Source organism: Enhydra lutris, unplaced genomic scaffold (assembly GCF_002288905.1).
Source record: "Enhydra lutris kenyoni isolate GAN:26980312 unplaced genomic scaffold, ASM228890v2 scaffoldscaffold28, whole genome shotgun sequence".
NCBI classification, from domain to species: Eukaryota; Metazoa; Chordata; class Mammalia; order Carnivora; family Mustelidae; genus Enhydra; species Enhydra lutris.
The window spans coordinates 24,184,035-24,211,247 of record NW_019154112.1 but is presented as its reverse complement, the minus strand read 5'-3'; the positions used below and the strand labels follow the sequence as shown (position 1 = coordinate 24,211,247).

Sequence of the window (27,213 nt, the reverse complement as noted above, 5' to 3'; positions counted from 1 at the left end):
AGAAGGTCATGTATGGGTCCTTGTCTTAAAGAATGGCATTCAAATGGGGAGAAAGAAGTTCACACCTGTCTGAAACCAAACAATTCCAAAGAATTTGTGAAAATCTATGGAAAAGTCAATGGTTAAGGAATTTGGAATTAAGGAAAGATCCCAGTGGGGCAGACCTTTCCGAGAAGGGCTCAAGAAGAAACCAGACTGCATTTGGGCCTAAGGTTCCAGTAGGCAGCCAGGGGTGGAGTGAGACTGAGGTGTCAGGCCAGAGCCAGAAGAACCACAGGAAATCAGTCGGTTCCTGTAAAGACTCCTCTCTCTCCTCTGTCTTATGAATCACCATGACCTCTTGGGCCTCTATCAAGCTTCCAGAACATCTCCCTAGGCTTCTACCCCCCCATCCTTGCTTAAACAGAAGACTGTGATCCCTTTCTCACCTCTTACAAAGAAAGGTAGGTGGAAAAGGAAAGAGTGGATCTATCTTGATGGCACCATCCTAAATTTTGAAGGGGGAAGAGGACCACTCCAGTCCACCCAAATTACCCTTTCTTTTCCCAGTCAGGAACCAACCTCCACTCCAGCTGCAGCCAACAGCCAGCGGATAGACTCCATCCTGCCCCTGCCACGGAAGTAGAAGAGCTTGGGTTTGGTTGCCATGAATCTGGGCTTGGGGTTTTCTGAAGGGCAAAACAAGAAAAATAAGAAAAGCAAGAGAAAAATGATCACGGAAGCAGGATGGTTGTTACCTCTGGTGAGGAGAACGAGGGGTATGATTTGGGAGGAGCATAGGGGAGGAGTCAGGAGTGCTATTAATATTCTGTTTCTTAATCAAAATTAACAACCAGTCTTTATAACTAGTCTTTAAACTGTACATAAAATACACTCTCCTGTATGTATGCTCTATCTCACAATTTAAGAAAAAAGAAAGCACAAACGATACATACCACGGTATCGAGGTATTCCATAGATTTGAGAGTCTCTGGTGTTTTGAGATAGGATCCAGGAGTTATTATGATGGTTTTGTGAATGACCTTGCAAAAAGAAAATCTTATCTAACAGTGTCAGGGAGCTGGGCTGGTTAGGACTGAAATGTTCTGTGGGAGTTGGGCATGCTTTTGTCTCCGTTGCAAGACTTTTCTGAGTGTTGGGGGAGACAAAGACAAAGGCAGGCCTAGTCAAGACCAGGATTCTAGTCGACCCAGGCACCAGGGAGCCAGGCAGACTTAGGCCCAGTTCAGTACCTCTGTCTGCCTGCATGTCCTCGTCTGCAACTGGGAAGGATGGCACTAGGTGACCCACAACCTTTTAAAGAAGAGGATAGGGCTAATGGGAGCATGCCTGATCTGCACCTTCCGCCTAGCTGTGGCAAGGGCCACCAGTGGTTATGATGTTAGTGACCCCTGCCTGTCTCACAGGATTACTGAACATGCTTTGAGAATACCAAAAGCTCTATACTGACTTAGAGGACTACTGGGTCTCCCTTTCTCACATTTGCCACTCTGGCCCCATAGGCAACAATGCATGCTTCAAGGAAATGGCAAGAAAGCCAAGCTTCTGGCATAGGTGGTGCATGGGGTGGTGTGGCTTGGGAGGGTGCACCCTTGGGATGACGCATGGCTCTTGGAGAGACTGACCTTAGCTCTCTAACGCAGCACTCACTGTGGTCCTTTGCCTACTAAGTGCCAAACTGCCAAGTATCCTGTCCTAGCTGGGATTCTGCTTGAGATGCTGCCTGTGCTAACAAAATTCACCAAAAAATTAGAAATCAGCTTGGTAGGGGCACCTGGACGGCTCAGTTATTAAGCATCTGCCTTTGGCTCAGGTCATGATCCCCGGGGTCCTTTGATCGAGTCCTGCATCTCGCTCCCTAATCAGCAGGAAGCCCACTTCTCCCTCTCCCACTCCCCATGCTTGTGTTCCCTCTCTCGCTGTGTCTCTGTCAAATAAATAAATAAAATCTTAAAAACAAATTTTTTTTTTAAATCAGCTTGGTAGCTCGGTTGATAATGAAAACTTTGACTGTAAAAAATCCACAATCATGACAGCAAAAGCACTCGGGTTCACAAAATCTTAAAAGTATCTTGAAGCAATGCTACCCACAACCACCCTATTTTCTTATATGCTGCATTTACAGTTTAACTCTTAGAAAAGTTGAATTCCTTTCCTCCTTTGTTTTTTTTTTTTTTTTTTTTAAATATGGAACACGTCACAAACATGTGCGTCATCTTTGCCTGGAGCGGTGGTCATCTCTGTGTTTTTCCAGTTGTAGTGTATGTGCTACCAGAGCCATGCTAATTCCTTTCTTGCGGTGGTCTTGTCATGCTCTGGGCACTGCTTCTGTTGGGTTGCTGTCAGGAGTCCTTCCTTTTAAGTTGCCTCTTTAGCTACTGAGTGTTGAAAGTTACAGAAAGACCCACTACTTCATTGTCTTGGGAGACACAATGATTAAAAAGGCACCCAAAGGGGCACCTGGGTGGCTCAGTGGTTTAAAGCCTCTGCCTTCAGCTCAGGTCATGATCCCAGGGTCCTGGGATCGAGCCCCACATCCGGCTCTCTGCTAGGCAGGGAGCCTGCTTCCCTTCCTCTCTCTCTGTATCCCTCTCTGCCTACTTGTGATCTCTCTCTCTCTCTGTCAAATAAATAAATAAATAAAATCTTTAAAAAAAAAAAAAGGCACCCAAATTCCCCAATTAGAGAAATATGTTTGAGTGTAGTAACATACCGCTAACACACGTTAGAATGAACCTTACAACAAAATCAATGTGGGGAAAATATGATGAGAGGGAGAAGAGAAATGGTGGCTTCACGTTAAACTCTCCCTGGTGAAAAAACTCTTGAATTCTCTGGTCACCTCCAGGGTCCTAAGTAGGATGGTTAAGGAGCAAATGTAAGCAAGACAAACACACAAACAACTACAAACATCCAACAGCAGCAAACTCTGGGTGATTGGCAAATGATTCAAACCCTCCCTCTGAGAACCCCTTCCAGGTCTCGTCCATCCTGCTGACTTCAGACAAAAATAAAGTGATAGTGGTGAAGTTAAATATCACCACCCGTCTAGAGGAGCTCCTTCTCTCCACTCTCTGCTTAGCACACAGAGCTCCAACCAGCCTGACCCCTCTCCACCTGCTGAGAGATGGGGATGAGCCTGTGAATCTGGCCAGGGCTGGTCTCAGGTTAATTCCTGTCGTTCTGTGTTCCTGAAACCTTCCAACAGTCCAAATTCTGTTTGAAATAAATCTTATGGTGGAAGAATGTGGGACATATGAACACCTGCAAACACCTTTTTTATAGTAATTCTATCCTGCTCCCCCAGTTAGCCAGAGCTGAACATTATCCTTTGGTTTAGACCATGAATTCAGAAAAGGTCTTATCTGGTAGCCTCCAGAATGTTGTTTCTAGGCAATGAATGGTCACTTAAAATGCAGGCCAAATGGTCTTTCTTCTGACTCTTCTCTTAGTCATTTGAAACCTACGGAGATTAAAATCCTAGCCCCAGATTGCCCACAAGAGACAGTTAACCTAATATGACTACTGAGTGTCCTAACGTGGAGGCTCCAGACATCGTTTTTGTTCCAGAGACCCAGTGAAATCTCTCAGATGAGAGGCAGCAAAATGTAGTCTGAAAATGATCAAGAGAGGGCAAGCTTCTTGCTGGCATGGCAGGAGCAATACTCAAGAGATATGAGCCCTTCGAGGTGCTGGAATGAAATAGCGGGTTGCTGGCAACATCAGGTAGACGGGAGGCTGAGTACCAGGAGTGGAAGGTGGTGTGTTCCTTTGAGAGGGACGTTTTCACCAGGTGAGAAGGGAAAGCTGTGCTCTTTTGGGTCTATAACCAAGAACGTGGATTAATAGCCACCCTGGGTTCACTGACAGAATGAACACTGAGAAAGCTGAGGGCCCGGATATGAATCTGGTCCCATTTATTCACAGCCCCTCTACCAGGCACGAAACGCAACTATGTCCAGTCCTTAAATGGAACTGGTAAGTGTGTGTTACTATCCCCATCTTTCAAAAGCAGGGGGGCTCTGGGCTTTATAGAGTCATGAGTTCTCACTAATGTTGTACAACCTTTTCCCACCTCTGTGAGCCTCAGTCTCCTAATCCTTAGAATGGATATGGTGGTTGCACTACTGACGTCAGTGGGCTATTGTGAGGGCTGAGGACTAAATAAAGTAATGGACAAAACACATACCACAATGGAAATATTCATTCCTTTCGTGAGAAATAAAGGGAACAAAGGAGAGTGTTTTCTGGATTTCACCCAAAATGCAGACACTCTGCGAACATAGCCGCTGAAAGATCCAGAACCCGAGGTGTTGAGCTCACCATAAACAAGTCTGGTTTTTGTGCAGCTAATATTGACCAACAGGTATGTCCTGAAGTAAACCTAGTTCACCAGCTAGGCTTCCTGCCAAGGGCTTATTGCACTGGAAATTGAAAGCCATCTCTTGGGGCTTGCAAACATCCCCCAAATGCAGCTTCACCTGAGATGAGCCCTGGGATGCCCGCCCCACCCCCAACCCAGAGCTCCGGAGGCCCGTGTCTAAGGCAGCAACGATGTCATCGCACACTTTGGATGGTCAGAGTGTGGGCCTTGGTTTTTAAAAAAAACATGCCCAAAATCTTTCAGAAAATGTGGGGATGCCTGGGTGGCTCAGTCAGTGAAGCAATCCGATCTTGGTTTTGGCTCAGGTCATAATCTCAGGGTCGTGAGATCAGGTCCCCCGTTTGGGCTCCATGCTCAGCATGGAGTCTACCTGATTCTCTCCCTCTGCCCCCCAAAATAAATAAATAACATTTTTTTTTAGAAAGAAGAAAGAAAAGAAAATGTGGAAGAACTCATATCTGAGTTTGCCCTGGGTACCAATAAAAGCAAAGACCTAAGCGGAAATTTGAGCTCCATTTCTCCCTTGGGCAAGTTTCTTAAACTCTCTGAGCCTCAGTTTCCTCATTTGTGCAGTAAGACTAATTGTTCCTAATTCATGTGGGTCATTACGAGGTGGAAATAAGGTCATGTGTGTAAACCGCTAAGCACCGTAAGGACTCAAATAATGACACACACACACACACACACACACACACACAGGCATGCAAACATATGCACACACACATCCATGTCTCCAGATGGCAGCAACATTCATGTGAGAGAAAAGCAGTGAAATTTGCTTCTGAAAGGAAAGGAAGTCATTCTCTAGGACTGTGATTTTGGACCAGCAGCATTGGCTTCACCAGGAGGCTGAGTGAAGTTAGAATCGCAGACTCTAAGTCCCTGGGGCAGAGTGACTGAATCAGAGCCTACATTTTTCTCAAGAGCCCTGGACAACTGGCTTGTATATTAAAATGAAGTTTGAGGGGCACCTGGGTGGCTCAGTGGGTTAAAGCCTCTGCCTTCGGCTCAGGTCATGATCCCAGGGTCCTGGGATCGAGCTGGGAGCCTGCTTTCCCTTCTCTCGCTATGCCTGCCCCTCTGCCTGCTTGTGATCTCTCTGTCAAACAAATAAATAACATCTTTGAAAATAATAATAATAAAATAAATGAAGTTTGAGAAGCCAGGTCTGGAGTGAAAACCCAACAAAATTGCATCAGGGGCTCGGTGTGTGGCCGTGGGTCATTCTTCTTAGGGACAGTTGTGCAGGTATAAATTGCAGAAAAGGATGCCTGAAAAAGAGGGTGAGCAAATGGTGAAGTGTTGGAGTTGTGTGTAGCTAAGAAGAAGAAGGGCAGAAGAAACGGGTGATTATGAGTGAATTTCCCATGTTATATCATTTTTGTTGACCTCCTTTGAGGAGATGTGAGTGAGGCCTTCTTCAAACCCCAAGTTGCACCAAGTAACAGGTGTGTAGCTTCTTTCCAATCCTGGAGCGGGTCTGGAAGAAATGTCAGGTGCCTGAACTATAAACATGGAAGTGGGTTCAGAATCTGGTAACCTCCTTCATTTCTTCCAGTTTTAACAGTATTTCTGATCTTATGTCTCTTCCCTTGTCTTCATTCTTTGCCCTATGCACCTAACTGCAGAACAAACACATTGGGAAAGCAGCCAGTCTTTTGGGGGCGAAACTCTACTGCCATTCTGGAAAGCCGGGGTGAAACGGCACACGTTTTTATCAACTATTTGAACAGTCAGGCAAAAGGTAGGATTTTATTGAATTTTCTGGATGACGAACATTTTAAGGGGTTCATTTAAGAGGCTTCCAGTTTTAGCAGATGCTCTGGGCCAGAATATAAGATGTCAATTCTAAATCTATTATTAATAGAAATAGCTATAACATTTACTTTGGCTTCTCCAGTGGATCAGAATGGGCTATCTTCATTACAACCAGCAGATCAAAATGTGTTACTTAGCCAAACAACAACAACAACAACAACAACAACTTAAAACAAAACAAAAAAAACAACAAAACAAAACAAAAAACCAAAACACACCTCTCCCAGATAGCCCTGTATTCCCCACAGAACTTAAACTTGCTAGACTGGAGATATGTAGCATCACTTTAGCCCTAAGTACGTAATGTTTCAGACAAAGAATATGTTCAAGTTCGGAAAATAGCAATATTAACAGCATCACCGAGACTTTCAGTAGAGTTTCAAAGTATGGCTAAATAGAGCCTTCAAGTTACAGTCCATTTATAATGGCCTGGAAGTATTTCTATTTTCCTAACATGACCTATTGGCAAAATCAGACATGTTATCAAAAGATAAGCTTCCTACATGGAACTAGCTCTTCCGAAAACCAGCTCAAGCACTTACCTGGCATTTTTTTTTTTTTTTAATTTTATTTAGTACTTGACAGAGAGAGAGAAAGAAAGAGAGAGATTGAGCACAAGCTGGAGGAGTAGCAGGCAGAGCGAGAGGGAGAAGCAGGCTCCCTGCTGAGTAAGGACCCTGAATGGGGCTTGATCCCAGGACGCTAGGATCATGACCTGAGTCGAAGGCAGTTGCTTAACCCACTGAGCCACCCAGGTGCCCCACCTGCCATTTTTAATACACAAATAGCCGAAGGAGATTTCTGGGTGGGGTGAGGTTTGAGTCACTTCTGTCACAGGACGATTAGGGCGGTAGCTCTAGGCCAGTGTTGCTGGCATGCTAAGTAATTTCTCCAAAAAGCCCAATATTTGAATTTCAGAAACTATATTTCCTTTCCGTTAGGGTCTAAAGGATTGAGTCACATTTCCAAAACTGACGAGAGGTCGACTTCTACACCCAGCCTTATAAACTGAAATGAGAAATAGACCTGAGCTACGAAAGAGACATTCACCTGCCCAGGTGATTGAGGCTGCTGGGAGAGTAAGTGCAGTGGACCACCACCTGCCACACCACTGTTTAATGATTAGGACAAGTCCTAGGAAGATTGTTTCAGGGCTTGACGAGAGGCCCCTCTGCTTTTCAACTTAGCACAGACCCCCAGGGATGCAGGACCTCAGAGGAAGTCCCCCACGTCACGTTATTTGGATTATATCCTCCAAGCTTATGCAGACACCTAGAGAAGGAGATTTGGCCTGTGAGGCACTGCCTATGTTCTCTTCAACTTATACAGAAATATCAGATTTGGGGGCGCCTGGGTGGCTCAGTCGGTTAAGTGTCTGCCTTCAGCTCAGGTCATGATCCCGGGGTCCTGAGATCAAGCCCTGCATCAGGCTCCCTGCTCAGTGGACAGCCTGCTTCTCCCTCTTCCTCTGCCCTTTTGCCCCGCTCTTTTTCCTCTCTTTCTCAAATAAATAAATTCTTTTAAAAAAATATGAGATTTGCCTGAGGAAGAAAAAAAATGTAATGGCTCAAAAGCTTCAATTCTGTTAAGTGGGTTATTTCCATCAATCAACCGAAACACCACTTGACTCTTACATATTTTTTAAAATTCCATTTCACGTGTGGTATGGGGGTCTCGTGGCATTTTAATGTCATACACAGGCAATGAAAGTCTTTAAAAGGCCTTATCTAAATATACATTTGCCATCTCATTTTCATGTACCCATCTACTCTGCATAAAAATATGTTCCTTTTGATATAAGCAAGTTTAAAATAATAGGCATTAAATTAGCCATGAAGTTAGAACAATTGCTGACTGTAAGCTGCAAAACCGGCCACAGAATAGAACTATCTAGCCACAGCCGAGAAGAGTGTGTAAGAAATCCACCACTAACCTCTCTTCCCGGCTCTCCTCTCAGGGTGCCTCCGGGAGATCAAGAGAGGGTTTATAACCCTTTCCCATTAAATGCCCCACCCACGCAAGGGATTAGCCAATGGAGCACTCCAGTTTGTACACACCTCTGGGGTTTCACTTTACATCTGTTATTTGTGGATCTGAGAGCATACCAAGTTGCCCAAGTAAGAAGAAGGACTTCACTGGCTTCCTGAACCAATATTTACTGAGGACCACTCTGTCCTAGGCACTATTTTAGGCCCCCGGTCTGAAACGGTGGGCGTGACAGCCCCAATTCCTGCCCCCACGGTGCTCACATTCTAGTTGGGGAAGACAGGCAGCATCAATATATGAACAAATCGATGTCGTGTGTTAGAAATAACAGTAGTGACAGACGATGATAGCTGATGGATGTGACATCTGTAACAGAAATGTTACAAGGGGCCGGAAGGAGGAATCGGGAAGATTCTGTTTTAAGATACCTGCACTACCCATCAGGTATCTTTTTAATTTTTTTTTTTTAAGATTTTATTTATTTATTTGATAGACAGAGATCACAAGTAGGCAGAGAGGCAGGCAGAGAGAGAGGGAAGCAGGCTCCCCGCTGAGCAAAGAGCCCCATGCGGGGCTTGATCCCAGGACCCTGAGATCATGACCTGAGCCGAAGACAGAGGCTTAGCCCACTGAGCCACCCAGGCACCCTCCCCCCGATCAGGTATCTTATTTGGAAGTGGTCCTGCAAACTTTCTGAACAGCTGGTAGCGGGTCTCAGATTAAGTGCTGCCCCTCCCCCTCTGTTTAGACACCACAGCCCCTTGACGTGCAGTTCCACACTTTTACCGCTTGATCTACCTATTGGGACTCGAGTCAGTGAGCCTCCTGGTTCCTCTGCTTGGGTTCAGCCCTGAACCCTCTCACACACTGTCGTTTTTAAGGATCAACGATTTCTCGTGCCTGACCACTTACTCTATGACCAGAGGCTGGTGGCTCAGGAAAATGGGGGTGGGTGCCGTGGGCTGAGACTAAAGGGCAGGGGTCTGGACCAAAAGGGGATGGGGACAAGACTGAGGTAATGCCACCTGAGGCAAGATGGGGGAGGAGGGAGACCTGTTTTTAGTATGGGAAGGGCCCAGCACCATTTAAGGTCATGTACCTGTGGGCAGGAAAGACAGGGGCACGCGTCTTCACGTGACAGCATGGCCTGCGGTGTTTATTGCCTCTAATTCTCTCAGTGCAAAAACCAACATGCCTCTCTGGTTGGTTCCTCAGAGACAGCCTTGAGGGCCCCCTGGTGTTTAAGAGAAGTACAACCCAATGATTACAAAAAGGCTTCGAGTCCACGTATTGCCAGGCAATGGCACTCCCTCGTAAAATCACACAAAAATCACAGTGTAAAATAGTGCAAAATTGCTGCCATCCCGCACAACTCCATTATACAGGCCCCTGGGTGTTATCAAGTCAATGTCTGCTTCCCATGCGTAAATTAATCAACACATAAGTATAAAGTGTTTCTCTTCCTTAAAGAGGTTAGAAGGAGCAGTCCAAAAGGCCACCCTCACTCCTAACACCAGCTCCAAGCTGAAGGGTGCCCAAACACCAGCCTGAGGTTCCACAGTCCATTAGAACTCACAGACCACACTGAAAGCTGTTCTACTCACAGCTATGGTTTACTACAGGGGGAGGACACAGGTGAAAATCAGCCAAAGGGGAGAGATGCCCAGGGCAGAATCCAGGAGACTTCCACATGTGGAGCTTCCAGATGTGCTGTCTCCATGGAGTTGTGGACAGCACTGACATCATGGCAACCATGTGTGACAATGGGGGTACTGTCAACCAGGGAAGCCCACCGGAGCCTTGAGTCCGGACTTCTGCGGGGGTACTCCGTCACGTGGGCATAACTGATGGCCCATCTAGCTGATTGGACTCCAGCCCCTCCAGAGAGGAGCTGACACCACATGACCCAAAGACCCTACCCTACGCTGCTTTGTTGGTGCAGCTCAAAGCCCTCGCCCTAAATCATAGGTTATTATCCGGCTGACTCAAAGCCTCGAGGCAAAAGGGGGTTCCCATCGGGCAGGACAGTCCAAGGGCTTAGAGATCAACTCCCAGAAGCGAAGGCCAGACCTGTCTTTGGACAGGGTAATCCCATACTATGCACGCCCCCATTTTCTTCTTATTGGCTTGCGCTCTCAGGAGCCTGGCGGGAGCCTGGGCCTCTCCCTCAGAAGCAGCAGCCTGGGCCATCACTGCTCCCCAGGCTTGCTTGGCACTGCCCCTGCCCTCAGTCATGGCTTGTCCCACAATTTTAAGTACCATGGTGATGACAGAAGCCCCCACTGTGAACATGGGAACACAAACAACCACCTGGATGCCTGCCCTTGCTTTTTCTCGAATAAAATGCTGAGATACTTGCATTGATCGTGACAGGCATCAATGAGCACTTCACAACTGGTGTTGGCTTTTCACCTCTGGCCAAAAATCCCTCCTGCAGGGAGGAATGAGTGTGCCCTCTTCTGAGACTCATCAAACACTGGCTTCTCCTCGGCTTTTTTATTTTCCTGAAATATCAAAGATGCGAAAAGCAGCAATTCTTCCTTTTCCAAAATTATTCCGGCTGGGTACACATCTCTCTCACCTACTGTGTGCTGAACTGTTCTAGAGCAGGGGCTCTGTTCTAGGGTTCTGCCTCCTGGCACCCTGCTTGGCACATAGGAAGTGCTCAATTAATATTTAAGACCTAAATCAATACATGTTCAAAGCAATATTAAGAAACTGTACTTTTAGTTCTGAAATGCAAAAAATTAGCAGCCTATAAATAGCCATTTAGATAGTAAGAAGATATAAGTAATATATATATGGGGGCGCCTGGGTGGCTCAGTTGTTAAGCAGCTGCCTTCAGCTCAGGTCATGATCCCAGGGTCCTGGCATTGAGCCCCACATTGGGCTTCCTGCTCAGTGGGAAGCCTGCTTCTCCCTCTCCTGCTTCCCCTGCTTGTATTCTCTCTCTCCCTGTCTCTCTCTCTCTGCCAAATAAATAAATAAAAATCTTTTTTTAAAAAAGCAATATACAATTACCTTACGTGTGCATCAAATACAACCAGAGGGATATACAAACAATAACTATGTTCTGTGGGGAGCAGAACCGTGCAGCTGGGGGGCAGGGCCAAAAAGACCACTTCCAACTCTACACCCTCTTATGCCCTCTTGATTTCTGAACCATGGGAATATGTTACAGATTACAAAAAAATTAATAAAAAAAAATTCTGGCAACAGGGCAGTGATTTGTAAATTCTTTATTTTGGCTAATATTGACTGCCTTCATTACTACCACAGATGTATTATAGCTGAGAAGAATTATTCACTAGATATTCTGTTGTCATTAAACACCAAAAATCAGGAAGAGACTGGAGGGCTTTTAGAAAGGGATAAGAAGAAGGGGGAAAGAAGCTCAAGGGAGAACACAAGGTCCTGCCCAGCCTAGTTGTTAGGAAATGAGTCACCACATCAGATCTAACTGAAATGCCAGCCTCTCCGAAAAGGCTTTTCAGGAAAAAGCGGTGTTAACAATTATTCACCAGACAAAACAAAAGGTCAATGAATGTTTCTAGAAAAGATCTCGGAATGAAAGACCCAACTAAGGAAAGGTTATACATAGCACCATGACAGAGCTGGGATCAGGGCATCAATTAAGATTCTACTGTGGACACAGAAATCTCTAGGCGCTAGCTCTCACTCACAGATGTACGTGATGTTTTATGGCATAAAGATGTTGTAGACGGTTCTCACGTAGATGTCATCGGGAGGAGGCTTCTTCTTGCTGCCAGGTTCCAGAAATTTCTTAATTGTAGGGATATTACTTATTTTCACTGTAAACTCCTATAAAAGGAAAACACAAGAGTTCGAGGTTAACAGCAAAGGTAATGTGATGCAAAGGTAACTGTGAAAATACGGTTGTGTAAAATGGTCCATGAAAAAATCTGTTCGAGAAATATTTGTTACAGGAACCCAACCGGAAATGTAATCCAGCATCTGCTTGGGATCTGATCTCTTGGTGTGGACTGTTGACGATTTCTGTCCACAATGGCTGGGATCTAGACCAGGCTTTATGTACGCAAACCTCACAGTTCAGATCAACATATGAATTTTTTTCAGAGATTAAAAAAAATTTTTAAAGATGCTTAGATTAGGATTATGATGCTTGCTTAAGAGAAAAAAGGAAGGAAAAATCAGTACCTTAAATATATTGATCTACTCAGAGAAAATGCACGAGCCATTTAAATAAAAGTACTTTAAAAGGTCATCATATAACACACTTTCCTTTTTAAAATTCAGCTTCCTTGTACTTTTTTACCCCTATTAGCAAATGAATCCTCTTTCTGGCTATGTGCGGGAGATAGCCAGTTGCATTTTTAATGGCTTAGGGCTCAGACACCAGATGTTTATGTAAACCATACTTAGGGAAATCACATTGTCCATTCAGTGTCAAATCTTACCAATTCTCAGAAATTGAGACAGAAGTCTGTTTGATCTAGCAATATTTTTCAACCATAGGAAGAAATGTATATCCATCAAATATAATTATTCTAGTTAAATTTTTTGAAGAAGTCATTTATTCAAAAAACTACTATTTATTAAATGTCTATAATGTACAAAGCACAGCCTTAAGCATGCACACAAAGATACACAAACATACATATATACATTGCTAATACTGACAAAAGCTAATAATTATGTCAAAGCTACTTAAATGACAAATTTCTCTTTTATCAATACCGTACTAATATTTAGAAGCTTATTCTATAGGATTTATCATTTCAAGATTTACCCAAGGTTCATTATTTGTCATGTCTAATAAAATTTTTGTAAATTCAGACTTTTTAAAATACCCTTTAATCAATGATTAAATGCAGGAATGAATGACCCTTTAATTCAATTCAGATCTGGCATTAGATTCTGAAGTCCTTTAATTAAAACTATATTTAGAAAAATAAAAAATAAAAAATAAATAAAAAATAAACTGTATTTAGGTGTAGCCACTGTGGAAAACAGTATGGAAGTTCCTCAAAAAATTAAAAATAGAAATATATAATCTAGTAATTCCATCACTGGGTATTTACCCAAAGAAAATGAAAACACTAATTTGAAAAGATATATGCACTCCTATGTTTATTGTGGTCTAATTTATAATAGCCAAATTATGGAAGCAGCCTAAGTGTCCAACCACAGACGGATGGATAAGGAAGATGTGGTACACACACACACACACACACACACACACAGAACATTACTCGACCATAAAAAAGAATGAAATTTTGCCATTTGTGACAACATGGATGCACGCAGAGGTATGATACTCAGGGAAATAAGTCAGAGGAAGACAAGTATCATGATTTCATTTATATGTGGAATTTAAAAAACAAAACAAACAGAAACAGACACATAAATACAGAGAACAAACTGATGGTTGCCAGATAGGAGTAGGGGGATGGGCAAAATGGGTGGAGTGGGAGGTATATGCTTCCAATTATGGAATGAATAAATCCTAAGAATGAAATGTACAGCCCAGGGAATATAGTCAATGACTACAGACCCCTCCTCAGCAAGGAGCCTACTTCTTCCTCTACCTGCCATTCCCCTCGCTTGTGTGTATACATGCTCACACTCTCTGACAAATAAATAAAATCTTTAAAAAAAAAACAAAAAACAAAAAAATAAAGCCCTCCACTTCTTTGAAGTTCTATGATCAATCTTAGCAGAATAATACTGAGAAATAAGTGGAGCCACATGCAAGTCTCTCCTTGAAATTTCTGGGAAGGGGAATGGTGGGAACTCTTTGCATGTCACTGATCAACTCTCAGAACTCAGGCTGGAATGTTTCCAGATGGAGAGCACAGTATTTCTAAGACTGGGAGCCACACCCTGATGATAAGACTGTTTTTGGTACTGACCCTCAAGCTCTCCTGTCTGTATATATACAGCACAGACAGAGGAGGAATCCCTCATCCCTGCAATTACCGCTAAGGCAAGCTTCACTGGCAAACTGTGTATGGAGTTTGTTTCAACAGTGTAGTTATGAAACAAAACTAAGCTAAAATCCCTTGCACAGGTATGTGATCTTTTAGCTCTAAAGATCTGGGGACCAGAAAAACCATTTCAAGTCTGTACTTCCATTTCACGAACTAGAATCTAAAAAAGTACAAACACACCCCAGCCAACCAATCAACAGACATTGAAGGAAGGCCCAAGAGTTTTGGGTCAATGTTCTAAAACATGGTTTTATTTACCTGGAGATGAGGAAACGCAGACAGGATATTGGGGATTTTCTCTTCTAGAGCCAAAATAGTTTGTAGTAGAATCACATCTGCAAGGCTCAGCTGGTTACCAACGAGAAACCTTTGCCCATGATCTCTTAAAACCTACAGGATACAAATATTTTGCATTGCTTACAATACTTCACATGGAGAAACTGATGAAACTGTTGAATCAGTGCAGTATCTGAGTATTTTATAAATAATATCAACTAAGAGGAGGCTCCCTGTATCAGACAGAAAGAAAATGCACACAGGGTATAGAAACAGAACTACCATAATATATCTGCTTTGTATCAGAATGACCAGTGAAGGGGAGAAGGGGAAGAAAATATTAATTCTGGATTTAGCAACCAGAGCTTCAAAAGGATACACCCATTCCATAAATGTATCTATAGAAATGAATTACGGGTGACAAATTCAGGAGGTTTGGGGATGAGATGTAAGCAACAGGTTCCCTTCAAGGAGTCTCATGTCACTTGGCAGCTCTGTGTTTCTGTAAATATCAGGACTCAGTCATTAACTAGACATGACTATTAAAAAAGTAGGCTTCCTTCCCTATCTTCCAGAGCTCATCTTGATGCCCATTTTGAGAGCATGTAGGTTCAGAGATTCATAGGGATAGATGATAATGGGGGAGAAGCAAGGAATAGTGCTAGAGAAGTGAGGATCTTCTTTGCAGTGAACTCTTGGATGCCCATAAGTGAGTGTGCGTGTGTGTGTGCGTGTGTGGTGTCTGACAGGGGCTCTCCATAAACTCCCAGTCAAATATAGCTACTGAAGCCAGACTGGGAGAGCACAATGAATCCAGAATTATAGTCTGAAGCCTGTCCAATTCTGGCTCCCCACCTTAGGAGTGTCAAGCTGCCTGGGATTCCATTCCACTATGTGTCAAAGGGATAACAGTTCATAGCTGATGTGTTGGGAGGAGCCCCAACTTAGTCTGCAACCTCACCAAGCCACCTGCTCCTTCCTCATCACACCCACATTTCTACATTATCATATTTTACATTCACCAAGTGCCTGTGGGCAAGAGACCATTACACCAAGCAATGGAAAAACCCAGAAAATACCTCTCCTTCTTAAATCTAATTCCACAAAGATGGCAAGAGGAGATCTACCAATTCCCTACTTTTATACTTCTTTTTTTTAACAGAAACATTGAAAACCATTCCTCTCCGTGGAGAAAAAGACTCTGAGGCTCAGAAAAGCAGATATATTATTAATAAGACGAGGAAAGTAACAAAACAGGAAGCAAAAAGAGCAAAGGGAAGAGAAACAAAACAATGGTCTTCTCATCACATCGAACCATCAGGTAGGATATCTGACACACAACGGCTGTTCCACAAAGGTTTGTGGGGTGAAAGAAGGAAGGAATAGGTAGTTTCTGCTCTTCTGTATCTCCCACAGGGTGGGCTCACGGTGAATGTAAGGACAGTAACGCACACATGGGGTGAACCCGTGTTTTCCCCAGGCTTCTAGAATAGTACGGCCCAAGGAGCATCTGAGGGGCTCCAAAACATCCCTGCTTTGTGCTGACGGCTACCGTCACCTCCCTTGGTCATCTGGTTAGGCTGCGCTCATGGACTTCTCTGCCACCTACCTTTTCAAACACAGGAAAGTATCTAATTATAGCCTTCTGGGCCATGTTAACCACTTCCTTTTGTTGGTCATCTGGTTTTAGAAAAGGATGCATGATAATCAATTCCAGCAGATCTAGTGTTCCCTCCACGTACATGTCAATCCTTAAAACAAAACAAAACGGAAGTTTCCTCAGTTTCCCCTTCTTTGAACTCATCGGCTTCCAGGACTAAGAATTCAGAGTGCTTTTCTCTTAAGATTCTGGCAACCCAGAAGCATTAATCTATATCTGCCTCCAAGAGCAAAGATGCAAAGTCAATTCTAGTTGTAATTCAGAAAAATCCATCACAAATCAGTAAGCACAAGAATCATGACATTCCCCCTCTTCCGGGCCCCTACCCTTACTCTAGTACCCATGCTTGGTGTGGGTGGAATTTCAGATTTATAAAAATAACGGGTATCATTTATGGACTGCTTGGTGTGCTAAATGCTCTACACCCATTATTTCATGGACTCCGATGACATCATCAGGTATGCGCTATCTGTACACTGCACGGGACACGCGGTGGGACTGTGGAACCCAGCACCTCGCCCTAGATCACACATCTTAGGAGGTATAAGGAACAGGCTTTGCGTTCAAAAATATAATCAAAATTATAATCAAGGCACAGTATCCCTGGCCTTGAATCATGGCATAGCAGCTTCCTGTTCTTCGTGCTTTGTGATAATAAATTTGTGAGGAAAGTAAAAAGCAGCATCGAAGCACTGAAAGATGCTCAAACCTGAAACAATCACGCCCCAGAGAGAGGATCCAGCAACTGAACTCAATTCTTCTCTTTCGTTTTACCCAGACCCTCTGTACTGATTCTTCCCCATTTACACTAATGATACAAGGCACAAAGGAGACGGCCGTGCTGTAGAGACCGCTTATCAGCTAAGGTATCAGTGAATGACAAGCGAGAACACTTGAGATGGGACACTGTACAGGGTTCTCTCCTTGAGGTCCTTGCCGAAGAGGTGGTGTTTATCTGCTATGTAGTGAAGGATGCTTCGGGTCTGCACCAGCTTCATCCCGTCAATTTCAACCATTGGCACTTGTTGGAACAGCAGGTGGTTACCTAAGAATGGAGACCCGGAGTTAATACTGATCTCTTCCCTGTCCCCGTGCCCCTAACCACGCCCAACTGCGTGAAAAGGGACCCGTGTGAAACTCCCAGATAACCTCAACTTCATTCAGGGGTGCACACTGAACCCTCAAAGAAGCCTGAAAACCAGCACTGTTCTAAACCTTCCTTTTTCATTTTTCACTGCAGGGGGAAATACTTACCCACTGGGGCAAGGGGCAGGGGGGAATGCAGTGAAGATATTTCTGCAGAGCTGCCTTGGCCAACACGGCTGCCAGCAGGTGTACGTGTCTAGTGAAACCTACATGTAATCAAAATTCTGAAAAATTTAGAATTCCATTCCTTAAGCATGTTTGACACATTTCAAGCGCTGAGTAGACACACGTGGCTAGCAACTACTACACTGGACTGAGAACAGGATGTCTCCACTGCTGTAGAATGTTCTACTGATGGCACAGCTTTAGAAAATCTGAGCATAAAACCAAAGTCACCAACCGGCATTCGTGTACGCCCTAGCCACAGACCATGTACAACCAAGTTCACTGTCAGTGATTGACAGCAGCTTATTGCTTTCTCCAACAAACCTGTATTAAGGTTTGCTGTTTATATTTGCAGAGAGGGAAATACAGGATCTAGCCCAGTCTTCAAGGGGCTCAAGAATTGGGACGGTACCTGAGGGTCTGGAGGAGATGAGTACTCCACACATGCCCAGTGACATCAGGCCAGTGTTACATATGAAGGCTGCCACTGCAGCTGGTCCCTCGCTAGGAAGCCTTTAGCTGGGCCGAGACCCCCTGCTGATGATTGGGAGGGAGGCTACTTATAGTTGCTGGGTATTCCTTACAGAGCCTGGGCACGCATGGTGGGAGTGGGGCTGACCAGGAGTGTAAGGGGGGCCTTACACTGAATTCATTTCTGTCTGCTATGCACCACAGAAAGGTGGCCCAGTGTAAATGGGGACTTCTGGCTGTATACTTCAAGCAAACACCGGTGCCCCAGACAATTTGGAAGAAGTGAGGTATGGAATATGAAAATGAGGGAAGGGATGAAGGAGAGCAAAAAAGAGGGGAGGGAGCAGTCAGAGGAGGGCAGGAAGAGGAAAAAGGGATGGAGAAGAGCTGTTTACCTAACAGTTCATTCCCTTCAACTCTCAGGGAATTACTGACTAAAAGTGATTTACTGGCAATTTCAGTTCTTTCTCCCCTTTGGTTTTAGGATACTGCTCTGAGTGTTCATGTCAACATCTTTGCCCTTCCACATAAAAATCAGTTCTTAAAATCATTATTGGGGTGCCTGGGCGGCGCAGTCACTTGAGTGTCCGACTCTTGATTTTGGCTCAGTCCTGATCTCAGGGTTGTGAGGTCAAGCCCCAAATTGGGCATCATATCATGCTCAGCTCAAGGAGTCAGCTTTAGGATTCTCTCTCTCCCTCTCCCTCTGTCCCTCCCCTCCCCCACTTGCATGCACACATGCACATGCTCTAAAAATAAATCTTTTAAAAAGAAAACCTGGAGGAAAAATCAGTATTACCAACAGTTGTTTCATTTCCATACTCACCATCCTGCAACTTCTGCAACTGTTCTTTTGTTTCTAAGAATTCTTCATCAAACTAAATTAAAAAAAAAAAAAAAAAAAAAAAGATACCCGCCCCCCGCCCCAAGAAGGCATAGGTCATTATAGGATCAGGACTGAAAATACCAAGTCAAATTGTCTCAGAAGCAGAGAGAATGAGCACACTTAGCACCCACATCTTGGTTTCCCACTAAAAGCAACCAGGGCTCCTTGGAGAAGAGGTTGTTGCTGGTAGATTAGAAAGCAAAGACGAGCTCAAAGACAGATAAGATACGGCAAAGGCATGCAGGACCCTACTTGAGGAGGAGTCCCTAGGCAAGCATCAGAAGAGTAATGTCACTTAGGGATCATTACACATACCAGCAACAACAACAAAAAAATCCCTATGTCCTTACATGACGATACTCAAAAAGGTGGAAGGGAAAGTTCTTTTTTACAGAAGAATTAGTGCTAACCAATGATAAAATAAGGATATCACCAATCTGTAATCTACAACTGATTCTGATAAGGATCAAGAAGGATGCTGAAATCACTGAGTTATAAAGGTGGAGAATATTCAGACAACCTTGAAGTCTCATCCCGCAAGCTAATTATGAGAAAGGAAAAATGCAGCTTTGTGGTGGAAGGATCTGGAGATCTCACCATCTATCTAACCAAGTGATCAAACTTAGCTCCCCATTGGGGGACACGGATATGTTGTGTGCTTCCTGCTGTGACCCAATGAGAAGGGCACGGTTAACACTGTGACCCAGATCTAAATGCAAAGTGAAAATCAGGCATGTGCAGAATGTGGGGCACTCTGTAACAAATACGGCTGACTCTTTCAAACCTACAGAAAATTTGTTTTGGGGGCACCTGGGTGGCTCAGTAGGTTAACGTCTGCCTTCAGCTTGGGTCATGATCTCGGGGTCCTAGGATGAGCCTCATGTTGGCCTCCCTGCTCCGCGGGGAGTCTGCTTCTCCCTCTCCCTCTGAGTCTTCCCTCTGCTCATGCTCTCTCTCTCAAATAAATAAAATCTTTAAACAACAATTTATTTTGTGTTTAAGCCTCTCCTGGGTGTGCAAGGTTTCAGAATAGCAGGTTTGAGGGATTTGCCTCTGCCATTCCCTGACCTCCTGCCATTCTCTGACCCTCACCACTTATCTGGCTCTCCTTTTCTAGACTTCCATTCACTTCTTGACTGAAAATTTGAGCTCCATCATCCAAGGACAAATCTTTATTTAAAAGAGATTTCAGGGTGCCTGGGTGGTCAGTTGTTAAGCGTCTGTCTTCGGTTCAGGTCATGATCCCGGGGTCCTGGGATCGAGCCCCACATCGGGTTCCCTGCTCAGTGAGAAGCCTGCTTCTCCCTCTCCCACTCCCCTTGCTTATGTTTCCTCTCTGGTGGTTTCTCTGGGGGGGGGGGGGGGGGGGAAGCCAAAATAAATAAAAGAGATTTCAACTTTAGCCAGGCACCCCTCCTCAGATAATTCTTCTTTATGGAATTTGGTTTCCAAGTTCATGCAAAAGAGTCACTTTCTTCTTTACACACTTCTTCTCAGTTACGTCAAGGGTATGGGAGGAAAAAAGGAATAAAAAGTAGATACTATTCTAGATGAAAACAGACTAAAGAGACAAAATAACCAAACACCTGAATCCTGATTAGGTCCTGGATATTGGGGGCAGGGAAGGGGAGTGGCAGTTAAAACTGCTACACAGATAACAGGAATATAGACATCTGGGGGACAGTATGGAACTTTTCAATATGGATCATGTACCGCTACTGCAAAATTAGTATTAATTTTATTAGTTGTGACAATGATACTGTGGTTATTAGCACAATTACTTTTTTTTAGGAGGAAAATACATGTTGATGTCTACAACTTCCTTCTCATGGTTGATTAAAAAAAAAAAAAAAAAGCAAGGCAGGGGCAGGGGTGGGGCACGGGGAGAAAGCAAATGTAGCAAAATGTTAACAATTAGTACACTGAGTTCAAAGGTGTCCATTATCCTATTATAACTTTTCTGTAGGTTTGAAAGTTTTCAAATTAAAAAGCTGGGGGGAAAAGAAATGGTGGAAGCATGTTCTTCTTGGACATTAAAAAAAAAGTGTTCTAATGCTGTAATGTGCTTCATGTCCGGAAGGGGAGACCTCCTCTCACCAAGTCCCCCGACAACTCCCCACCCATGTCTGTCCCCGTGTTTCTCCTCCAAATCATCCTAGGGAGGGGCAGAGCTGATTAGCACAAATCAGCAATCCTCCCCTCTTCTGGCTCAACCACCTGATGGGGGAGTTGAACCCAGATAATGGGGTATAGGTATGGCTTCTGCTACTCGCCGGGATCCTCGTGGTGTGAGAGGGGTCTGGGAGGATCACCATCTGGTGCCCCCTGAGCAGCAACCTCTGGGCAAAAATGTTCAGGGCAGGGCACCAGGGTACCTGCCTTCTGCTTGGGTCATGATTTCGGGATCCTGGGATTGAATCCCTCATCGGGCTCCCTGGTCCGTGTAGGGCCTGCTTCTCCCTCTTCCTCTCCAATAAATAATAAAATCTTAAAAAAAAAAAATGTTCAGGGCACTTGTGCAACAGCCAGATGTAGTGCAGGTGGTACTCCCTCCATACTACACCTTGCAAACTTTTATAACCACGATCATTTAAAGCATATAGGAAAGTGTGTGTGTGCATGTGTGTGTACGTTGACGTGTGTGCATCTGTGTATATGTGTGTGTGTGTGAGAACTCAAGCCCACTCTTCGGAGATCCACAGCTGAGGCTAGAAATGCACATTTCTTAAAGCCAATCTTTCTAAAGGGTTCTGATTCTGGCTTCTAACTTCTTGGGAACATCATGCAAGATGTGTGTGATCTCTCACCAGGGACACTCTGTCCCCAGCTTTACAAAACGTGTTCAGTAAGAAGCCAGCACGGAAGTGCAGGTAGATGAGAGGGTGGGAGAGGGAAGAAAAAAATCACAAGGCAGACCTTGGAGGGAGCTTGGTGACTCAAGTATTGTGCGAGGCTTCAAGGACAGACACCGTGTCTCGATTTCTATCTACATAATCAGTGGCCTTTGCTCCCTAACCAGGATACCCTTCCCAATGGGATATTCTGCAGACCTGCTCTCCTGCTTACCACTCCCTTATCCACACTGTCAGTTTTACATGAATGGCCCAGAAGCCCTGAATGAGGAGTTTGTAGCACTTGAGTCTTCTTTTATATGTGTTACTTTCCCAAATTTTCCAGGGGGATTGGACTGGGTTTCTGAGGGGTCTTCAGGTAATTTAAGCCCCAAGCAGCAATGAAGCAACACTTGGCAGAGAGCAACATCTACGGACCCAAAGCCACTGACTGAGAGCGAGGATGTCGAGTGTCCGAATCAGGTGGGCTGCCTTTCAGCAGGTTTTGGTTACCGAGTGACTCAGATGTGTGTGCTTTACATGACAGGCTCCACTCAGCGCTGTGACATTAGGAACCATGAACTTAACCAGCAGGCTGCCAGCACGTCCTCCACAACTGTTCAGATCTGTGTGCTTAACTAAACATGTGCTTTTTGGATGGAGGTCTCGTCACCAGTACTATCTTTGGGGAACGGCTTCTATAAACCATGTGGCCGGCCCCTAGTTAGGGAGGCTAATCTAGTTCCCTCCACACAGGTCAGAAGGGTGGGCTTGGGACCCGCTGGGCCAATACTCTACCTCACCTGTCTGCCCACGGTGACTGGTCATGGGACCCATGTTTTGTTTTTTGTTGTTGTTGTTTTATTTTTTTTAAACTTACTTAGGGTTGGTTTTTCTACTGCTGTCACCAAGAATCTTGACACATATACAGGGGAGTAGGAGGAATAGGGGAGAATGAAGGTTGGAAAGAGAGGGTTTGGCAAAGGATTATATTAAACGCACAAGTAAGACACCCATTGCAAACCTCTTAAATAAGCCAGAACTTCAAACTCAGAAACACACAGGGGAAAGACAGGTGACTTCAATAAGCCAACCAGGTTCAGGACATGGAACCAAGAATTTTTTCACTCACCCCTTAACACAACTAGAAAATCTATCCTGAGACAACAGGGAAATGATGGGGAGTGTGATCAACTAGAAAGGTCCATCTATAGTGGCAGTCCTTCCTTACTCAGATTTAGCAATTACTGCCCTCTGAAAACGAGGGCCTAGTACCATCAGATCTTCAGACTTACCAAGAGAAGTCAGAAGTCAGAATTCGTACATAAAAATGATATTAACTAATTTAGCAAATTTTAACGCACTGTACAGTGAGTTAGAATGATACACAAAGGGATGCCTGGGTGGCTCAGTCGATTAACCGCTGCCCCATGCTGGGCTCCCTGCTCAGCGGGCGGACTGCTTCTCTCTCTTTCTCTGCCTGCCACTCTGCCTACTTGTGCTCTCTCTCTCGCTCTGACAAATAAATAAACAAGTAAAATCCTAAAAAAAAAAAAAGATATGCAAAGAAATCAAAACCCAAACCAACCAAACAAAACACAAAGCCTCAAACCCAACAATTTGCCATCTTTGGAGGTTGCTAGGGTAACGACCAAGTATTCTGAAAATCGATGAAGAGACTACATCAAGCATTTACCTGATCTTTCCCATATGAACTGTACTTCAAGGGAATTAAAAATTACTCTTTGGGGGCACCTGGGAGGCTCAGTGGGTTAAAGCCTCTGCCTTCTGCTGGGGTCATGATCTGGGGTCCTGGATCAAGTCCCCCATTGGGCTCTCTGCTCAGCGAGGGGCCTGCTTTCTCCTCTCTCTGCCTGCCTCTCTGCCTACTTGTGATCTCTGTCTGTCAAATAAATAAATAAAATCTTTTAAAAAATAATTACTCTTTGTGGGGCACCTGGATGGCTCAGTGGATTAAAGCCTCTGCCTTCAGCTCAGGTCATGCATGATCCCAGGGTCCTGGGAGGGAGCCCCATATCAGGCTTTCTGCTCGGCAGGGAGCCTGCTTCCTCCTCTCTGCCTGCCTCTCTGCCTGCTTGTGATCTCTGTCAAATAAATAAATAAAATATTTTTAAAAAATTACTCTTTGTAAGAGAAACACAGTTAATAAATTCAGATACACTTATAGAAACAGAAAAATCACCATTTTGTAATCCCTTAACAACGGTGATGAAAAATAGATGCTAAAACCACTAGTTGAGAAGGTAATGGAGGAAATTTTGCAATGTGTGGACCAGGCTGACATCTCTGGAACATGGGATCAAGCTCAGCTCTTCTGAAAAGGGAGAAAGACATCAGGCATCCCTTGATGCTGTGTAATAAACACATGTTTATTACATGTGTCTGGCAGGCAAAAAAAGGAAAAAAAAAAAAAGGTTTAGAGAGAAAAAGTGAGCCATGATGACAGCTCTGGGTTCAACTAGCAGTTAACAGGAGATACAGGAAGAGAAGAATATGTTAAAATGAGGGTAAGGCAGCCAAATCCAGAATGGGGTAAATTCTATAGGACAGTTTCTTCCACAAAGAAATGGCACAAAAACAAATACAGACACTTGGCACTCAGCTCTTGGTTGCTAAAACCACTTGCCGGCAAAAGGGACCAGGATTCCTTGGAGAAATACCAGATTCTAGGGCCAGGGCAAGAAAGACACAAGAAGAGCCTGGAGCGTCCTAAAGTGACAGAATGTAAGAGAGAGCTGAAGGGTAAGAAAAGAAAGGGAGCGCGGAGCCGTGGAGCCAACCCGAAACAGCAAATGGCCAAAATGGGATGATTTGGGCAAGAAAACATTATTGGATTATAACACGAAGCATAAAGTAAATGCTATATAGTTACGCCCATACTGACAGAAAGAAATGCTTGACTAGATAAATGGAGGAGAAAAAAAAAATCTCTCTTATGTAAGAATTCTAAATGCAGATGCCTCCCCCTCCAGGAGGTGGGGTTTAATGCCTGTCCTTTTGAGTGTGAGCTGAACTTAATGACTTGTTTGGAAATAATAAAGGGGAAAATAATCCCTTTACAATGAAGAAACCTGGCAGACATGACCTTAGCCAAGTGACCAAGGTTAACAGCACCAGGGATAACTCATGTTAATATCACCCCTAATATGATGTAACGAGAAGGGCACTTGACTTCTGTGCTAGTCTTCCCCCAAGTCCCAAACCCCAGTACAATCATGAGAAAACAAACAAACCCAAACCAGGGAGTTCTACAAAAATTCTGATCAGTAGTTTTCAAAACTGTCAACATCATGAAATAAAAGAAAGACTGAGGAACTGTGATATTGAGAGAGACTTAAGGAAACATAGTGACTGAGTATAATGTTGCATCTAACAACAGTAAAGGACATGATTGGAAAACTCATTAAATTCAAATAGTCGGCAGTGTAGTTGGGCACCAATGTCAATTTCTTAGTTTTGACATGATTACATAAGATGATATCATTAGGGAAGACTCAGTCGCCATTACATGCACTGTCTTTACAACTTCACTTTACATTTAAAATTATTCCCAAATATATATAAAGTTTAGTTTTAAAAAATGCAGAGGAAACTGTTACAGATTTTAAAAATACTGAAAGAAACATAACCAAATGCAATGTGTGGGCGTGATTTAGATCCAGGCTGGAATAAACTTACTATAAAAAGACCTGTTTGAGACAATCAGGCTCTTCAGATATTAATAAGGAACTGTTAATTTTGTTGGGTGCAATTGCGGTATTGTGGTTGTGTTGTAAAATCCTCATCTTTTACAGATAAAAACTGAAACACTCATCACAGATGAAAGGATATGATGCTTGGATTTTGCTTTAAAATATTCCCACAAAATCAAATGGAGGAGATGGAGGAGAGCAGAGCAGCATTTTAAAGCAAATGACTATTGAAACTGGATGAGGGGAAACGTGTGGCAATGTTTTCTCAACCTCTGTACCAACTGGAACATTTCCATAAATAAGAAGCTAAGAGAACAAAAAGAAAGATAAAAACACTGTGGGTCAAAGCCTACACCAGAGGCAGACAGACAAGAAGGCTACCGGTTAGAAGCCATTTAAGTGAAGAGGAAATTTACCTACAGATTGTGTTAATTAACAAAAGTCTTCACTGGCAAATTTCAGGTTCATTCCTTTCCTCCTTATTAATAAATTCTTACTGGTGGCAGATCAGAAGCTAATGATTACGTAAAAGTCTAAAGTAAAATAAAATTCCATCGACCACATTCCATTTTTAAAGAAAAATAACCCTGGCAAGGAGGGCGTCTTCTGACTCAACCAAGCCTGTCTGTGTTGGGGGGGGAGACAGTGAGAACAGGACTCCGCCATTGATGTTTTCCTCAAAAGTCTCAAAGTTGTACGACAAATCGATGAAGAAACAGCATATAGGGTACCTCGACTCCGGCGGCAGCTAAAACCCATCTTACGGATTCCATCCGGCCTCTTCCATTAGGATAGTGGAGTTTGGGCTTCGCTGCCATGATGGCCTTTCAGGCTTTCTGGAAAAAACCAAAAACAAACAAAACCAAAACAAAACAAAAACCAAATGCGCAGCTCCTCCTAAACGAGCAGTCTTGTGTCCTGTCTTCAGGCTAAATGAATATTCAGGATTTTGGCACAGGAAATCGGTTTTTGGTGGGGGTTTTCGTTTTTTTTTTTTTTTTAAATGACTGCGTTTTCCCTCACTCCATAAAAACCTACCACCATTTCCAAATATTAAAAGAAACAACCACCTTGGTTTTCATACCGTGTCTACTTATGATTCCTTATTCTGGATCTTGGGAAGCTGGGGACATTGGTTATACAGACATTTGTGCCAGCAGTAAGATACTTCATAGATTCAGAACATCATATACTTTGACCTTGAAAATTTAAAATTTTCCAGATTCGGGCTGGAGAGGCAAGACGCGGGGGGCCGCGCGGAAGTGTGCACCCTTCGGAACCCTTGCAAGAATTCACGCTCTCACAGCAACATCTTACTTGGTTATCACAGCAACGGGGAGGTGGACGGGCCGAGCGATACTATTGTCTGCAAAATGCGCGTCCCCGGTCCAGGCTGCGGTAGCTTCTCCCCACCCCGCCCCGGGTCCCGCACATCCCCCGCCCCAGCTGGGAACTGCACCTCCCACCTTCGGAATGCGCCCAGGCCCCGGGCTCGGCCACCCGAAACCAGAGTCCTGGGCTACTCCGGTCCCCGCTCAGCCCACGCTACACCGGGGCTTCGGGGGGATCCGCGCTAGTAGTCCACTGAAACCCGTGGATTTAGACTCCGCAGAGCGGGTTAATAAAAATAATACGCACTCGGAGCCAAGAATGACCCCAGCCCCATCCTAGGAGCCCACGTCAGCCTAGATGGGGGCAGAAGCGCCAAAGGGACAGGAGGGAGAGAGACGAGGACTGAATGGGGAGCTGGGGAGAGTTGCGACGGACGATGGAGTAGGAGGCTTGGGGCCGAGGAGCGGAGGGGAGGAGAAACGCGGTGCGGAGAGAGGGGCGGCAGGAGGGAGACAGACCTGAAGTCCGCTCGGAGCACACGGAGCTGCACAAAGCGCTCGGCGAGCGTTCTGC

At 44.3% G+C, this 27,213-nt stretch overlaps 2 protein-coding genes across 5 annotated transcripts in view; both read right to left on the bottom strand.

The window, feature by feature from the left end:
* Positions 1 to 660, bottom strand: part of LOC111152274 (glutathione S-transferase A4-like) — a 10,775-nt gene extending 10,115 nt beyond the window's left edge. Inside the window, exon 1 of the mRNA XM_022510738.1 lies at positions 562 to 660. Coding sequence (XP_022366446.1) covers positions 562 to 648 — 87 coding nt within the window. The 5' untranslated portion in view covers positions 649 to 660. The remainder of the gene's footprint in view (positions 1 to 561) is intronic.
* On the bottom strand, positions 640 to 27,213 carry LOC111152273 (glutathione S-transferase alpha 4). Of its 4 annotated transcripts, none has more exons than XM_022510736.1 (8): positions 27,159 to 27,213; positions 26,040 to 26,144; positions 18,705 to 18,756; positions 17,009 to 17,141; positions 16,046 to 16,187; positions 14,419 to 14,550; positions 11,872 to 12,010; positions 640 to 668 (listed from the first exon to the last, which is right to left on the bottom strand). In XM_022510736.1, the coding sequence occupies exons 2-7, from the start codon at positions 26,124 to 26,126 to the stop codon at positions 11,888 to 11,890; spliced, it is 669 nt and encodes a 222-aa protein (XP_022366444.1). In that variant the 5' UTR covers positions 26,127 to 26,144; positions 27,159 to 27,213; the 3' UTR covers positions 640 to 668; positions 11,872 to 11,887. The 4 variants fall into 4 exon arrangements, with proteins under 4 accessions (XP_022366444.1, XP_022366445.1, XP_022366442.1 ...); XM_022510737.1 differs by lacking the exon at positions 640 to 668 and adding an exon at positions 10,651 to 10,692; XM_022510734.1 differs by lacking the exon at positions 640 to 668 and having other exon boundaries at positions 11,412 to 12,010.

Coding starts and splice junctions, on each gene's coding strand:
- LOC111152273 (XM_022510736.1), bottom strand. CDS start 26,126: ATGGCAGCGAAGCCCAAACTCCACTATCCTAATGGAAGAGGCCGGATG. Junction 17,142..18,704: donor GTTGCAGAAGTTGCAGGATG/GTGAGTATGGAA, acceptor CTCCATTCTTAG/GTAACCACCTGCTGTTCCAA. Junction 12,011..14,418: donor CTGCGTTTCCTCATCTCCAG/GTAAATAAAACC, acceptor TTCCTTTTATAG/GAGTTTACAGTGAAAATAAG.